Source organism: Tamandua tetradactyla, chromosome 3 (genome assembly GCF_023851605.1).
Source record: "Tamandua tetradactyla isolate mTamTet1 chromosome 3, mTamTet1.pri, whole genome shotgun sequence".
Lineage (NCBI taxonomy): Eukaryota > Metazoa > Chordata > Mammalia > Pilosa > Myrmecophagidae > Tamandua > Tamandua tetradactyla.
Genome location: NC_135329.1, coordinates 80636794 through 80652840, shown reverse-complemented (window position 1 = coordinate 80652840; position 16047 = coordinate 80636794). Strand labels below are relative to the sequence as shown.

The 16047-nt window shown below is 50.4% G+C and overlaps 1 protein-coding gene across 4 annotated transcripts in view; it reads left to right on the top strand.

The window, feature by feature from the left end:
* The window catches only part of D2HGDH (D-2-hydroxyglutarate dehydrogenase), a 39272-nt gene extending 24529 nt beyond the window's left edge, over positions 1-14743 (top strand). For all 4 annotated transcript variants that reach the window (XM_077153369.1, XM_077153370.1, XM_077153371.1 and 1 more), the window contains 3 exons: positions 1827-1969; positions 4459-4624; positions 13764-14743. In XM_077153369.1, the coding sequence (XP_077009484.1) occupies positions 1827-1969; positions 4459-4624; positions 13764-14023 (569 nt within the window). In that variant the 3' untranslated portion in view covers positions 14024-14743. The remainder of the gene's footprint in view (positions 1-1826; positions 1970-4458; positions 4625-13763) is intronic.
* The last annotated feature ends 1304 nt before the right edge of the window (positions 14744-16047 follow it).

Genomic DNA, 16047 nt, shown 5'->3' with positions numbered 1-16047 from the left:
AGAGTGCAGGGCCACCTCCTGTCTGGGAAGCGGGAGGCAATGGAGATGCCGATTGAGCCGTCATCCTGGGGTCCCTCCCTGGTTCAGCGGTGGGCTCTTTCACACATTCATTTAAAAATCTTGCCCCCGAGTGAGTTTAGTTAATGTTACTGGTTGTGCCAATTCCTTGGAGACTTGGAAACAACCAAAGCCCGTGGAAAGGCTCCAAGGCAGCTTCGCGCTTCTGTCCAGTGGCTCCATGAAGGCGTGAGCTGCTAGGTGAGGCTATGCCTGCTGAACTAGCAAGTTTAGCATTGGGCACAGTCTGGGGGGCATAAACCAACAGAGAATTTTTTTGCTTTTTTTTTTTCACCAAAACAAATTTATTTCCCGTGTTTAATTGCGTATGCGCACAGGCATGACACAGGTTTGGATTCATTAAGCCCTCATGCAGAATTATATTCTTCTCAGTAAAGAAACCAGTTCCATCCAGAATCTGCTAGCTATGCACCTATGTTACAACATTTATATCGAATCTGGTGATACAGCATTTTGGAGAGCAAGTTGGCATTTTGAACTGAGAGTCTTGAAAACATTCAATAGCAGGTCTTGGTAATATGACTTCTGAGAATCTACCCTGAAGAAATAACCCTAAATATGGAAAAATTTTATGTTTTAAATTTTTAGTGAGGGGTTATTTTTGGTATAATAAAACTTAAATGTCCAGTGGTAAAGAAATAAGCCCTGGTGCTCCCAAAGGGCAGAAGGAATGTCCGTGGTATGGTCACAGGTGGACAGTCCACCTCCCAGGCAGGAGGTGCGGCCCCTGGGCTGGCAGTGGGGCCCTAGGTGGGTGCTGGGTCTCTGAGTGGGTTATGGGGATCCTGGTGGGCAGTGGGGTCCCCAGGTGGGTGATCGGGTCTCTGAGTGGGTCCTGGGGCCCCCTGTAGATGGTGGGGTCTCCAGGTGAGTGGTGGGGACCCCGGGGTTGGTGGGGTACCCGGTGGGTAGTGGCCTGTACCAAGACAGACCCCAGGTAGCTAGTGGGCCCGAGGGAGCACAGTGGTGACTGGACCATGCTTCAAGTGGGGCCATGCCTCAGCGCTGTGGCTGGTTTGCAGCTGGGATGAGTTCCCCGTCCAAATAGAGGAAACACAGGAACTAAGTCAAAATATTAAGTGGTCATTTTTGGCAAGGTGGGAGATTTTCTTTTCATTTTTGTTTTTCTTAGTTTTACAAATCTCTTTTTGTATGCATGTTTTACTCTCATACTGGGAGAAACAACCAATAGTATAGAGACAATCTCTTAGTGGGCTACGCAACCTGGGAGAAGGTTAGTGGTAGACTTTCCTTCCCGGCATGGAAAAATGCTGGAATCTGGAAAACGCTTATATTGCCGTTGTGGTAAGAGGAACTCATGATATTTTTGTTGAAGGGATTGGTGCCACTCAGTAAGTTTTCATTTATTGATTTCAGTGAGTGCAAACACATCCACACACTGGCCTTGAAACTGCAACGGGTGCCCGTTAGCACAAGCCTTGTGCTGAGAAGGGGCCTTTGCGTGGCATGCCCCGTGCCTGAGCCCGCATCGCCCTTTAGCCATCCAGAGTTCCTCCTGAGCCGGGGAGTGTCCTATCCGACTGGGGTGGGCCTCACAAAGCCCCTGCAGTGTGCTTGTCTGTCTTCCATGGCTTCTGTTAGGGTGAAAGACTCCTTTTTCACCGCCCAAAGCCCAGCCTCCCTGAGGCTTCCCGGGGTGCAGGCCTTGGGGTCCGGGATGTTTCAGCCGCGGCCTCTTGACCCTTGACCTAAGCCTCTACTCACTCACTTCTCTTGCTCCTTTCCAGAAAGCCCATTCTACGTCTTAATTGAAACCTCAGGTTCCAACGCAGGGCACGATGGAGAGAAGCTGGGCAGCTTCCTCGAGCACGCCCTGGCCTCCGGCCTGGTGACCGATGGGACCGTGGCCTCAGACCAGAGGAAAGCGAAGGTGCTTGGGGTGCAGCTGGGCTGGCCACTTCCACCTTAGCTGGGCACCAGGGGCTGCGCCATCCACCATGGAAGTGACCGCCTCTCCTCACTTTGACTCAACAGCCTGTTTGGGATGAAAAATGTGTTCTTGGTGTCTAGATCATCTTCATCAGGGCTTCCCAGTGCCCCCTGTCTGGCCCTCCTCACCTCCCCACTTACTCTCCTCTTCCTCTCTCCACCCCACCTTCCCCCCACACCCTCTGTCTGCCCCCCGCCCAGCCTCCTTCCTGAGCACCAGGACTGAACGATACCAATGATGCCCTGCCTTCCCTGCCTTCCGGAGAACATGCTTTACTGCAGGGGGAGTCAGGAAAGGACAGTCCGCACGCAGTTGTATAACTCATTCAACCAGGTGCCAAGAAATAGCTGCCGGGGGCTGTGGGAGCATTAGTAGGGCTGGTGGGTGAGTTCTGGGGTTAGGAGAGTTTTCCTGAGGAAAGGGCATGGGTTGACGTGGAGGCTGGAGGGGGGCTGTGGAATGCAAGGCTGGGAATGGGGGATAGCCACCACCAGGCGCTGGCCATGGCCGGTTCCAGCCTGGGGGAAGCCCCAGGGTGGCCTGGAGCTTGGGCCCCCCCCCCCCCCCGTGGTCCTTGGGCTGCAGTGTGGTCAGTGGCCAGCAGAGGGCAGGCGGGCCACAGGAGAGAGGCCGGAGCTGGACCAGGGAGGGCCTTGGCCATGGTGCAGAGGAGAGTGCAGGTAACTGTCACTCAGTGGTCTGCCCATTCACTCTTTCTCTACTTTGTCATCACAACTTGTCTCTACAGTTAGCTCTTGTGAAAGTGTTACATGTAAGTAGTATGGGGCCTAACATCCCAGTGGCCTATGCCGGCCCTCCTCCACGAATGGGCTCAGGCCTCGCCTGGCTTCCCTGTGGGCACTGGGTGCTCTTTTGCTCATCGTCCTGTGCAGCTTCTCCTCCTGCCCCCTCCTAGTGCTGCAGTTTTACCATTTGCAAGGAAGACAGGCCAGCGTCTTAGGGACGGGGCTTTGTCTCTGTGCCCTAATGGATCCAGCATCCAGTACAAAAAATACCTGTTGAATGAAAAAAGGAGAGAAACAGTCACTCACACTTAGGGCTCTGCAAGTACTATTTTAGCAGAACCAGAAGGCATAGTGCCGTGATGCTTCCTTGCCATGCCTTAAGGCATCTTTTCCTGTTTTTGGTAAATGTGCTCCGCCAGTCCCCTGGAGGAGGTTGTGTCGCAGTAACACAGGCCCCTAGGCCGAGGCTTCTAGGTGCACAGGTTCACTTCCCTACCCAATGCCTGCTGGCACCAGGGGTGGCTGCATCTTCCCTTCTGGGTCCCCGGGTTTAGGCAGCAGCCCTTTCTGGGCCATTCTGTTCTCTGGGCAGGAAGGAGAGAAGGAAAGCTGGGGAAGGTACAGTGATGCCAGATGTCTCTGCCCCAGCTGCCCCCTTCTGCTCCTTCTCATAGTGGACAGCAAGGCGGGCTGGGTAGGGGCCTCCTCTTGCTGCAGGGAGGGCACAGACGCACCCTTCCTTGTGCTCACCAGTGCCCCCAGCACCGCTCCCTCCCTGCTGGCCATGTTCTCTTGAGACCTGCCCCCAGCCCTCTTTCCTCGACCTGTCCACAAATCTGGCCCCATAGCCAGGGGCCTCCCCCTTGGTGTGCAGGACAGGCTGGCCTCTGAGCATGCCCTGTGTCCTGTCCCTTGGCCTTTCTCTGGCCTGTCACACCCAGACCCAGTGGTCTTGGTTGGCCTCACCTTCCTCAGGTTACTCCTGCATTTTGCTGAAGCCCAAGGAAAAGCAGGGGTAGGTAATGGGGAGACCTTGGTGCCTAACAGTGCTGAATTCTGCCCCCTGAAGTTGCATGAAACCCAAGTGACCCTGAGCTATGGGACAGGTCCCTGGGGTGGGGCCAGGTAGGAGGTGAGTAGCATAAAGTGGCCCAGCCAAGGTTTGGGGAAACAAGTGCAGATCCCCAGAGGCCAGACGCTGAGGGGCTGGGAGACAGGGAGGGTGGGGGTGGGGATAGGGGTGGACAGGGAAGAAGAGGGGGCAGGGGGGCAGGAAGCAGGGAGGCAAGGCCAGGTCTGCCTTTGAATGGACTCTCCTCGACCCCCTTTGCTCCCTGGAAGCCTCTGGAGAACTTTGGTGGTGGGTGAGGGTCTTTGCTTGGCAGCAGGATCTTGGGGGTGGCCTCTGGGCCCCTTAAGAGGCAGGCGCTGGCCGCGGGGTCCCTGCATCATGTTGTGGGCTCTGAGGACCAGGCCCCCTGCTACTCCACTCACACCTCTCCTCTTAGGGAGTCACCCCCTCTTCTTTCCTACTGTTGTCTTCTCCTGGGATTCTGGGGACAGGAGCTCAAGGCTTATTTCAGGCCTCGCCTGTCCCGGGGCAGAGTCATCTTAAGAAGCAGCTTCTCTGAGGCTGCCCCAGCACGTACCTGCGGCGCCGCTAACTGCCCCTCCTCTGCCCAGGCGCTGTGGGCCCTGAGGGAGAGGATCAGTGAGGCCCTGAGCTGTGACGGCTACGTGTACAAGTACGACATCTCCCTCCCCGTGGAGCGCCTCTACGACCTCGTGATGGACCTGCGTGCCCGGCTCGGCGCCAGTGCCAAGCATGTGGTGGGCTACGGGCACCTGGGTGAGCAGAGGGCGCCAGGCGCATGGCAGGCCATGGGTGCCTGGGTGGGCAGAGGGCACTGGGCACGTGGTGGGTTATGCACCTGGGTGAGCAGAGGCGGCGCCGGCATGTCCAGGCTCCACCGTGTGTTGGGGGTTCCGGCTACACTGCTCCAGACAGCAACAGGAGAAGGGCCCAGTAATGTCTGTGGCGCTTTTGTGATGCTTTGGAAAAGACCCTGTTGTCTAGTTTTCATGGCAGGAGGCCAGGCCAGCTGGGCAAAGGGCCCAGAGGGATGGTCAGCCTAGGACCCTAACATGGAAGGGACAAGGGGCGGTCAGCACAGGCCTCTGACTCAGTGGGGATGACGGGTGGCCAGCGTGGGACTCAGCACAGTGGAGGGGACCTCCTCTCCCCAAACACACTGGCACAGGTTGTCCATAATATCCTTTTGTTTCCTTAGCATCTGGTAATGGCTCCTTTGTAATTCTTGACATGGTTTGTTTCTTGTCTCTTTTTCTCTTGATCAGGCTTTTCGTATGTTTATTAATTTCATAATCTTTTTAGAGAATCAGAACTTGACTTTGTTGATCCCTTTTGTTGCATGTTTGTATTCATTTCATTACTTTCTACTCTTTTATTGTTTTCTTTCCTTCTTCAGGTTTTAGGTTTATTTTGTTCTACTTCTCATTTTATAAATTAGCTACTTGACTCACTGATTTTCAGCCTTTCTCTTTTTTTTTTCTTCTTTTGGATGCATGGTCCGGGACTCAAACCCGGGTCTCCCGCTCAGCATTTTTCTTTTTTAATATATGTATCTGTGTCTTTAAATTTCCCCCTAAGTACCACTTTAGCTGACTGCACATGACTTTGATTTTATTTAGGTAGTATCTCTGTTTATTACTTTGTCACGCTCAACACATCGTTTTTGTAGCACCTGACTGCAAAGTGGCGGTCACTTAAACAGGCAGTTTGTTCAGGAACGAGAGTGGGGTAGGTATGGGCATAGCTGCTGGCATGGCTGCTGGTCCGCGTGGACTCAGTCAGTCGCCCTTACAGTGTGTGTGGTGCTTTGCACCCACTAGGAACCTGCTCTCCTCCCCGTGGTCCTCTTGGGCCTGTGCCTGGGAGGATGAGCGTCCACGCTCGCTCTGGATTGTCCGCTGTCCGGCCTCAGGACCCCTGTCTGGGGTGGGGGTGGGGTGGGGACTGCAGCTGAGAGAAACTGTCAGCTTCTGATCACAGCTGGGCACAGCGCTTGAAACCTCCCTGCAGGTGTGTCCAATGATGTCGATGCGGTAGCTGAACAAGTGCAAGTGTTTGCATGGGAATTCCTCAAGTCCTTGTAGCGTTCTCATGATCTTTTAGCTCTAAATAGTTTTAGATGTCCATGATCCATTTATTTCTTCTTTGACCCATGAATTGTGCAGAAATGTGTCTCCTAATTTCCAAGCATATGGGGGTTTTCTTACTATTTTATGGATTACTGATTTGTAGTTAAGAAAAAGTTGCACCAGAGAATACTAAGCAAAGGGCAGCAGGACTTTAAATGCAGGGCTGAGCTAGGGGAACAGCCCTCGGGGGTGTTGGGGGCAATGCTTGGGGTGGGGAGGGGTGAGTGACACTGAATCTGCGGTTAGAGACACTTGGTTCGGAATCTTTCCTTTTGCTTTGAGTGGGCCACCTGGGGCTCATGGGAGTGGGAGAGGGAAGAAGGGGGTGAGGGACCCCTTGGTGAGCCTGGAGAACATGAGGGCCAGGGCCAGAGGGGGTCAGCAGCTGGCCCGGCATTGAGTCCAACTCAGGCCGTCTGGGTGAATAGCGGAGATCTTTCCCTGTACTAGGCCACTTGGTTGGAATTCAGCTAGCAGCCGGTACGTGGCCAGTCTTTAGACATGTTTAATGAGACTGGAATGTGGCTTGTTTTGGTAGAGTCATTGGTTATAGAGAGTCATTTGATCAAATGCATATGTACAGCACATGTGTAATCTTCTACCCTCTTCTGCCAAGGCTGCTAAAACCACGCGAGATGTGCTAGAAATGCCCCCACTTTGCTGATGGACTCGTCTATCATAGTCCTGACAATTTTGGCAATATCTGGTTAGGGACGTAGTAGTTTAGAATTGCCATTTCATTCTGGTAACTTGAGTCTTTTATCATGATGGGCTGATTTCCAGATGGGTTTTTGCTTCAAAACCTGTGTCAACCATGAACTAACAACTAAGCTGTGAGGCAACAAGGATGCTTATTTGGGGTCACAGGATTGCAATTTGGGGAGCACAGATTCAGACAGTGACCTACAACACGTCTATCTTGCATGTCTAGGCAAGGATTTTTAAAGAAAGAGAAGAAGAGAAGATAAGTCTGTGCTTGGTGGCCATTTGGGGTGTCTTAGGTTAGTTAATAGTTCACTGAGCTCTTCATCTTGTGGATTCTTTTTGGTGCTGGTCGTGCATGGCCTCAGCTGCGACCTGCCCGAGAATCACTCCAGAATGACTTCCTGACTGCATCTTAAGACTGTCAGTCATAGAAACTCTATTTTGTTTTATTTCTTTTAACACCTGTTTTGTTTGGTATCATAGCATTATACTAGCTTTCGTTTATTTGTCTGATAGATCAGTTTTCCTCCTATTACTTTCGATCTTTCTCCTGATGATTTAGATGTGTCTCATGTAAACAGCATGTAGCAGGTTTCCTTTTTCATTCAGTTTGGAAGTGATTGTTTGTAACTGGTACATTTAGTTTTTTTTATAATCACTACAGTTTCTTAGTTACTCAGATTTATTTATTTCATCCTGCCTTGAACCCTCAACTTGTCTCTCATTCCTTCTCCATTTCTTTTGCTCTGATTTGTTACCGTGTTTTGGTTGGTATTTTTTCTCATTTCATTTCTAGCCCTTTACTAATTAGGAAATTGTCCACTCTGTGTCTCTTCTTTTAGTGGCATGCTCTAGAAGTATGCCATGCATTTTTTAAATGCAATTTTATTCAGCTATATATTCACATACCATAGAATCATCCAAATTTTACAGTCAGTGGCTCACAGTGTCATCATATAGCTGTATATTCATCATCACAATTTGTGAACATTTTCATTACTCCAAAAAAAAGCAAAAATAAGAATAAAAATAAAAAAGAACACCCAAAACATCCCATACCTCCATTGCACATGTTATTCATTTATTGTCTTTTTTTTTCCTTAAAGGGAGTCTCAGTCAAAAGGCTTGTTTTTTTTTTAGTCATAAGGTTTTTACAGTCACACAGCCACACCTTGAAAGCTCAATAGTTATTCAGTCATCTCCAAGGATCAAGGCTATTGGATCACAGTTCAACAGTTTCAGGTATTTTCCTCTAGATTCTCCAATACACCAAGAACGGAAAAGGAATATCTAGATACTGCCTAAGAACAACCTCCAGAATGGCCTCTCCACTCGAATTGAAATCTCTCAGCCACTGAAATGTTATTTTGTTTCATTTCTTGTCCCTCTGTTAGTCCAGAAGTCTTTCTCACTCCTGGCCAGGGGCCAGGCTCATCCCTGGAAGTCAGGTCCCATGTGGAGGGACATGCCCTGCATTGTTAACTTAACTGTGTTTAAAGTTAATCAGTATCTTTATCCTCTCAAACAAAAGGAGGAACAGGATCCTTTAACTCTGATTGTCGATATCACCTTCTGGTTATTTAGTTAGGCCCTGAGTAAACTGACCCATGGCTCCCGGGTGTGAATAGTTTATCCTGGAGTGTCTGCTCTCCACCCATCAGTCCGGAACCTTCTTTCATGTGCGTTTCACTTTGAAGTTGGTTAGAGAAGATCTAATTATTGATGTGCAGGTGGGTCACATGCCAAGTCACAGACTGTGTAAGAAAATGGCAGGGCTTTGCACTTGGTGTGGGTTAGCTCTGGGCTGACCCAAGACCCTTCATTAATAAACATTAGGGGCTGTCTTTAGTGATCATAAGACTGTAAGGTTGAAATACCTGACAGTGGGGTACAAATGGGGGCCAGTTGCACTGTTTGTGCAATGACAACGGCACTAAATAAAGGCTGTATAGCTGCTATACAGTCCTTATCAGAGATCAAGCAGCTGGAGATTTCAGGTATTTCCCTCTATGTACTCCAATATAGAGGAAAGTAAAAAGGAATTTCTACAAAATGATTCGGTCATCAAAGTCATCCCCTAAATCCTAACTTCTCGCTTATAGAGGCCACACTTAAAAGGCGCTTGTTGAACAGGTGTTTTCTCCGGAGGCACAACCCAGTCTTCCTGTACTTGAGAAAACTAGATGGCACTTCAGCACTACGCAGGGGCCCTTCTAAACAGCAGAAGCAACAATAAAAAATGCGAAATTTGAAAAATGTTAGATATTAGATGAAAAGGACACTTGTGGACAGTCTGAGAGCCAAAGCAGGAAGGCAGTGCATCCCTGTGCTTGCCCTCCTTAACCTCTGCTGGGACGTCCTGTTGGTGGATGCGAACGTTCCACTGCTCTGTTCATGTCTGCAGAAAACTGCAGAAGTCCTGCAGATACTGATTTGGGGGCTACAGATAAATTCTAGCAAGTAGGCAAATTCACCAGTACCAAGCCCCTGAAGAATGAGCAGGACTGTTTGCTTTAGTCCCATCAGTTCCTGTGGCTGCACACAATGCCGTCACCATCTTTACCCAGTCGGCCATGTGTTCCCACCATGCCCCCTCTGCTCCTTTTCCTTCCTGTGCCCCTGACACTCCACTGGAATCCCAACCCCCGCCTGAAGCTCTGCTCTTAGAACATCCTCTGCAAGGGTAAACAGGTGACAACGTCCCAGAGTTGATTTGTCCAGAAATATCTTTACTCTGTTCTTTTTTAACTTTTAAAAACTTTAAAAATTGTATAATATAACATATATACAAAGCAAAGAAAGAAGAAAGCAATAGTTTTCAAAGCACTCTTCAACCAGGAGTTACAGGAGAGATCCCAGAGTTTGTCATGGGCTACTATTCAATCCTCTCAGTTTTTTCCTTTTAGCTGCTCCAGAACATTGGAGGCTAGAAGGAATGTGCATTTTTATCATCACTTTTTTTTCTTTTTTTGTGAAAAATAACATATATGCAGGGCTGTCAATAATAAGGGGTAGGGAGATGGAACTATCTGATGTTTTGGAGAGACTGGGCCCTTTAGGTTTTAGGACTTATCTTGTCCAGGGACCCATCTGGAGGTTGTAGCTTTCTGGAAAGTTACTCTAGTGCGTGGAACCTTTGTAGAATCTTATATATTGCCCTAGGTGTTCTTTAGGATTGGCTTGAATGGTCCTTTTTGGGGTTTGGCAGGTTATGATAGGTAGCAATGTCTACTGAAGCTTGCGTAAGAGCAACCTCCAGAGTAGCCTCTTGACTCTATTGGAACTTTCTCAGTAATAAATACCTTATTTGTTACAATTCTTTTCCCCCTTTTGGTCAGGATGGCATTGTTGATCCCACAATGCCAGGGCCATACTCATCCCTGGGAGTCATCTCCCACGTTGCCATGGAGACTTTCACCCCTGAATGTCATGTCCCACGTAGGGGGGCGGGCAATGATTTCACTTGCAGAGTTGAGCTTAGAGAGAGTGAGGCCACATCTGAGCAACAAAAGAGGTCCTCTGGAGATGACTCTTAGGCACACCTATGGTAGGTTAAGCTTTTCTGCTACCTACGTAAGCTTCACAAGAGCAAGCCTCAAGATCAAGGGCTTGGCCTATTGATTTAGATGTCCCTAATGTTTGACACAGTATCAGGGCTTTCCCCAGTGGTAAAGTTTAATAGTTCGTTATTTTTTCTCCCATCCCTCAAAGAGCTTAGCCAATATTTTTTGATTATCTGCTTAATATATTCTGGGATATATCCAGGCTATACAGGAGTAAAGGTCTTCATTTTTATTCTGTGCTTCCTGTTTTTCAGTTGTTTAAATGAGCTATCCAGAAAGGTTAAGTTAGATTATGTCCCACAGAAAACTTAGGTTCTGGACAAAATAAACCTTTCTTCCTTTGGTCTCAAAAAGTAGGTGTGGTTCTAAAATATAGACAATGTCTGCCTTACCCCTGTGTTCTGAATTACCTTAATCCTGACCTTATCACCTTCCTTCTTATCTCTGAATACCAGGTTATACATATATAAAACAGCCTTTAAAAATCCAGAAATAATTAGTACCACTCTGGACAAAATGTGACTGCTACAAGAGCTTACAATTTTCTTTTTTTTTTTTGGGTGCATGATCCAGTAATTGAACCCAGATCTCCTGCATGGGAGGTGAGCTGTCTACCACTGAACCCCCTGTACACCTTTTTATTTTGTTCTTAGAATGTGTTTTTCTCCCAATGAATTCCAGCCATTCTAGGTCGTTCTGCAGTGACAATAATGCCCCCATCTTCTGATGAAGGTCTGCTGCAAAGCCAGCCATTGGTTTAATTGATTTTCTGCTGAAGGCAACATGCTTTTTTTGTTTTGTTGCTTTTAAGACTTTTTGTCTTTCTAGTTCTTCAATTTCACTGTGGTTTGTCTAAGTGAGCTTCTGCTTTTCCTGCCTGGGATTTGCTAGGCTTTGGTGTCTTTCACCCGTTATAGAAAATGCTCATTTGTTATCTCTTCACGTATTTCCTCTTCCCCATTCCCTCTCCTCTCTCTTGCTGAGCTTCAGCTCAGCTCTCATCCTCTCCCTGGTCTCTTAATCTCTTGCTCATATTGTCCATATCTCCAATTCTCTCAACTGTATCAGAATAATTTTATTTATTTTCCAGTTCATTAATCTGTTTACTGTTAAACTTACTCCTTGAGTTATATACATTTCAGTGATTATATTCTTCATTTGTTAGATTCATTTGGATATTTATAAACTTTGCTGTGTCATACTTTTATGCTGTTTTATACTTTTATCCCTTATTTCTTTGACCATATTGAACACTTTATATTCTGGAAATCACAATATCTGAAATCTTTGGTGTGTGATTTCACTGGGTTTAGCTCATGGTGGTTTGTTTCCTAGTGTGTATGACTTTTTGACATGGGCTTCTATCTGTGAGGAATATTTGAGGCTGGGGTTGGAAATGGTTCCTCCTGAAGGTATTTGGTTTGCTTCTTCCTCTCCTAGCTGGAAGCCCTTTGGCCTTCTCATTCTTAGCTCAGTGTCTTTGTGACCACTGATGCTGTGTGAGCTGCAGCTGCAAACCTGCACCTGGGCTTGCTTACGGTTGTGAAGGGGCAGTGGAGATGCTCTCCTTGCACAATCAGTTCTCTTTGCAGTGAGTTCCTTTGCTGGGGGTTGTTTGGGGTTCCCCTTTAGCCTGAGAGTGTAGTAGTTGGGCCCTCCTCTTAGTGGGAGAAGGGTCTTGCTCTGCTCTCACAGCTGGGAGACCCTGTGCTTTGGGCAGAAGCCCAAGCTGGTCTGGTTTGGAGGTCCTCCAGGGGAAGGCAGCTCTGGCTCCATGTGCCATCGTTCTTGGCCCCCAAGAGCTCCTGGGGAGCTGCAGCTCACAATGCACTTACAAGCCACTTATTATTATTTTTAAAAATATTTTTACTGCGAAATTTTCACACCCATATATTCCATGCATGGTATACAATATCAACACATAGCTGTGTATTCATCACTGTGATCATTTTTTAGAATATTTGTATCCTTCCAGAAAAATAAAAATAAAAATAAATCTCATACATATTGTACCCCTTACTCCTCTGACCACTAGTATTTTCATCTATCCAATTTATTCTACCCTTTGTCCCCCCATATTATTTATTTATTTGTTATCCATATTTTTTATTCATCTGTCCATACCCTGGATAAAAGGAGCATCAGACACAAGGTTTAAAACAATCCCACAGTCACATTGTAAAAGTTATATCTTCATATAATCATCTTCAAGAATCAAGGAGAAGCTGCTTTTGATTTTATCCACTGTCCAGAACTGCTTTCCCGGCCCCTTCTTCTGCTGGTCTCGGAGATCAGTGCCCTCCTCTTTGGGGTGCAGTTCTCTCATGATCCCAGGGCCCACTGCCCACTCCTGGCCCCTTTCATGCTTTTGACCTCTGATTCTTGGCCCTCCTGGGGCTCAGGTTGGGCCCTCTTCTCTCTCTCTTTTTTTCTAAAATTTACAAACGCTCTACACCCTCCAAGCAACACCCCCTTCCCTCATTTCTGGGCTTGTCTGTGGCTGAGTCTTAAACGTGCACCTCCTGCTGTCCCACCGCCTCCCCTACATGACAAGGTGCACACCCCTGGCCCAGCATCCCCCCCACCTTCCCCTCTCCCTTCCTCCCAGCCTGTCCCCACTCCTGCCCCCTAGCCCTGGGCCTCTCCTGTCTGTCTCCTCCCCAAGCTCAGTCAGTGGCAATGTCTTCGTTTCCTCAAGCCACAGAGCTGGAGCACCCCACTCCCTTCTTCTTACCCCACAGCCAGGCCAGGGGGATGGCCGGTCCCCAGGCTTCCCCTGCCACACCCCAGCTACCCAGCTACTCCAGGCCCCTGTATCTCTGGCTGGTGGAGTAGTCATTAACCTTTGGGAATCCCAAGAAGAGGTAAAGGGGTGGTGGCACACTGGGGTCCCTTTGAAGGCCGGAGCTGGAGAGGACTTTGGACAATCTGTGGAACTGTAGGGAGAGGGGGTCCCAGAATGGGGCGCCTAGTGGGTGGAAGTGCCTGGGGGAGGGGTGGGCCCCCAGTAGCCTCATCAAGGGGGGATGGTCCAGGTGACTGGGGCTCTGTTAGGAAGGGGTAGGACTGGGGGAGACCTGGGAGAGCAGGGAGGGTGCAAAAGTGACTGGGCACGGAGTTCGGGGTGGGGGGGCAAGGCTGCGGGCACAGGGGTGGGGCCGTCTTGTCAGGGCCCTGGTGGTGTGGGATGAACCAGGCTGCAGAGGTGAGTGGCTGGCTGGCTGGAGGGCATGAGGCTAGCCGGGCAGGAGGGGACTGGTGGTTCTGAAGGAGGGGAAGGGGTCTTGGAGAAGGGAGGGGGTCTCAGGGAGGGGAGGAGTTTGCGGAGGGGAGGGGAGGGGAGGGGGTCTTGCAGAAGGGAGGGGCTCCAGGGAACAGAGGGATCCTAGGGATGGGAGGGGCCCTAGGGAAGGGAGGGGATCTAGGGAGACAAGGGGTCCAGGAGGCAGGAGTCCTGGCTGCCCGCAGCCCCCCAACCGCGCCTCCGCATCCTCGCAGGCGATGGCAACCTGCACCTGAACGTGACGTCAGAGGCCTTCAGCCCCACGCTGCTGGGCGCGCTGGAGCCGCACGTGTACGCGTGGACAGCACGGCAGCGGGGCAGCGTCAGCGCGGAGCACGGCCTGGGATTCCAGAAGAAGAACGTCATCGGCTACAGCAAGCCACCCCAGGCCGTGGACCTCATGAGGGCACTCAAAGCCATGCTGGACCCCAAGGGCCTCCTGAACCCCTACAAGACCCTGCCCTCACAGGCCTGATGTGCGCCCGCTGCCACCCTCCCTTCCTCCCCTGTGCCAGGCGGTGCATCCAGGCTCATCACAGAGAGCGAGGCCCTCAGCCTGCACACCCTCCCAGCCTGCACCCACCTTCTCACCTGCACCCCTTCCTTGCCGGCACCATCTTCTGTTCCCCCTTCCCACCTGCCACCCCTTGTAACCTCTATGCCCACTGCTTCTCATCTGCGGGCCTCTCTTTGCCTCTGTGGCCCTGTGAGGCCAGTGGGAAACATGGTGGCCAGGCATTTGCCCCTGTATGTTGGGCAGGACTGAATGACCCAGCTTCCCTGGGCAGGAGTCGTGCCGCTGTGCCATCTGGTCTGTGGGGAGCAGAGCAGACTCTCAGGCAGCCGCCCTGGCTCTGGCCACCTTCCACCTTGGCCCCATTCTCTGCTCTTTGCTCTTTGGCCTCCCCTGGGCCAGCCAGCAGGTTTGCCTGCTTAGATGACCTGGCTTCCCTGTGCCTGGCCATGCCCTGCTGGCCACTGGGGTGGCCCTGCTGTCCCTTGTAGAGCCTGCATCTGGCCACACTTGAGCCTGGCTGTGTAAGCTTTTCCCAAATTCATCTTAGAGGGTGACTTGGTTAAGGATTGTGATGGCTGGGGAGGGGCTTTAAAACTATGAAGGGACAGATGGTGATCAGTAGTGGTTTTATGACTAAGACAAGTTAATTTGGAGAATTAAAATTATGCTTGAAAAACAGTGCTTCAGCATTTGAGGAATTTCCTGCCTGTGCTAGAGTAAGGGTGGGCCCTAAGGAAGGCAGGGTGGTGACCAGATTCCATGGGAGGGCAGACCCCTCTCGCCACCCCCCTCCCAGCACAGGCATTGGCATAGAAACCTATACCAGTGTCTCTTATGGCTGCATGGCCAGAGGCCCCCATGTTTGGGGACAGTGCCTGCCCCACTTCCAGGTGCCCGCCTCTGCCCCGGGGCATCTGCTGGACAGTGCTGAGAGCCCCTGGAGCTGCCAAGGGTAGAGAAGGGTATCCTGGGCCTGGAGCAGAGACAGTCCCTTGAGCTCGGGTCATGTCCCTGCGTGTCCAAGGCCGGTGGTGGCTCCCCTTGGGGGGAACCTGGAAGTTGGGCCAGGGACAAGAGATTTTATTTGCTATGTATTTTTGTATGGTTTGATTTTTTTTTTTTTCTTTTTTGCCAAGGGCATGCATTCTTTTTTTTAATTTTATTTTATTTAAAAATTTTTAATTTTTTAATTGTATAATATGACATATATACAACGCAAAGAAAGAAAAAAGCAATAGTTTTCAATGTACTCTTCAACAGCTAGTTGCAGGACTAGGTCCCAGAGTTTGTCTTGGGCTACCATAACATCATCTCAGATTTTTCCCTTGAGGTGAGTCCATCTGTCTGAGGTGAGTGGCTTGGAGGAGGACCCGAGCCCCTTGCCCTGGCTGCCCCAGCTCACCAGCCTGCCCAGGGTCCTTGAGCCCTGGCCAAGGATGGGCCACATTGGGGCAGAGGTGGGTGTCCTCTTGGAGCCAGGGTCAGAGGTCTACTTCTAGTCCGTCGTGCCAGTTCAGCAGGGGGCAGTGGCAGGACCTGAGACTGTCTGGACTGGATGGCCCATCCCCACTACCTACCCCACCACCCCAGCACCACCTGCCCAGACCCCCGCTCTCTGCTGAGATTTAAAACAGTGGCCTACACTTCTCAGAGGCCACAACTGCCCTCACAGGTGGTGCCCTGCCTGCTCTGGGCCACCGTGGGTGCTCCTGCGGTTGGCTCTGTCCCCTGTGGCCTGGCTACCATCCCACCAGCCTTGGCAGTGCACCTGTGGGAGCCGAGGGGACCATGTGTGGAACTGCCCCCTGGGAGGCCCGAGACCCAGAAGTGTCCTCTGTGCTCCCACATGTGCCTGTCCCTCCCGACACAGGTCTGTCCAGCCTGGTGCCTGAAGCATCTGCAGTCAGCAGAGGGTGACCGTCTCAGCCTCAACTCGCAGGCCATTTTCCCCAGACAGTGGCCTGCAGTCCTTGGTGGGAGGC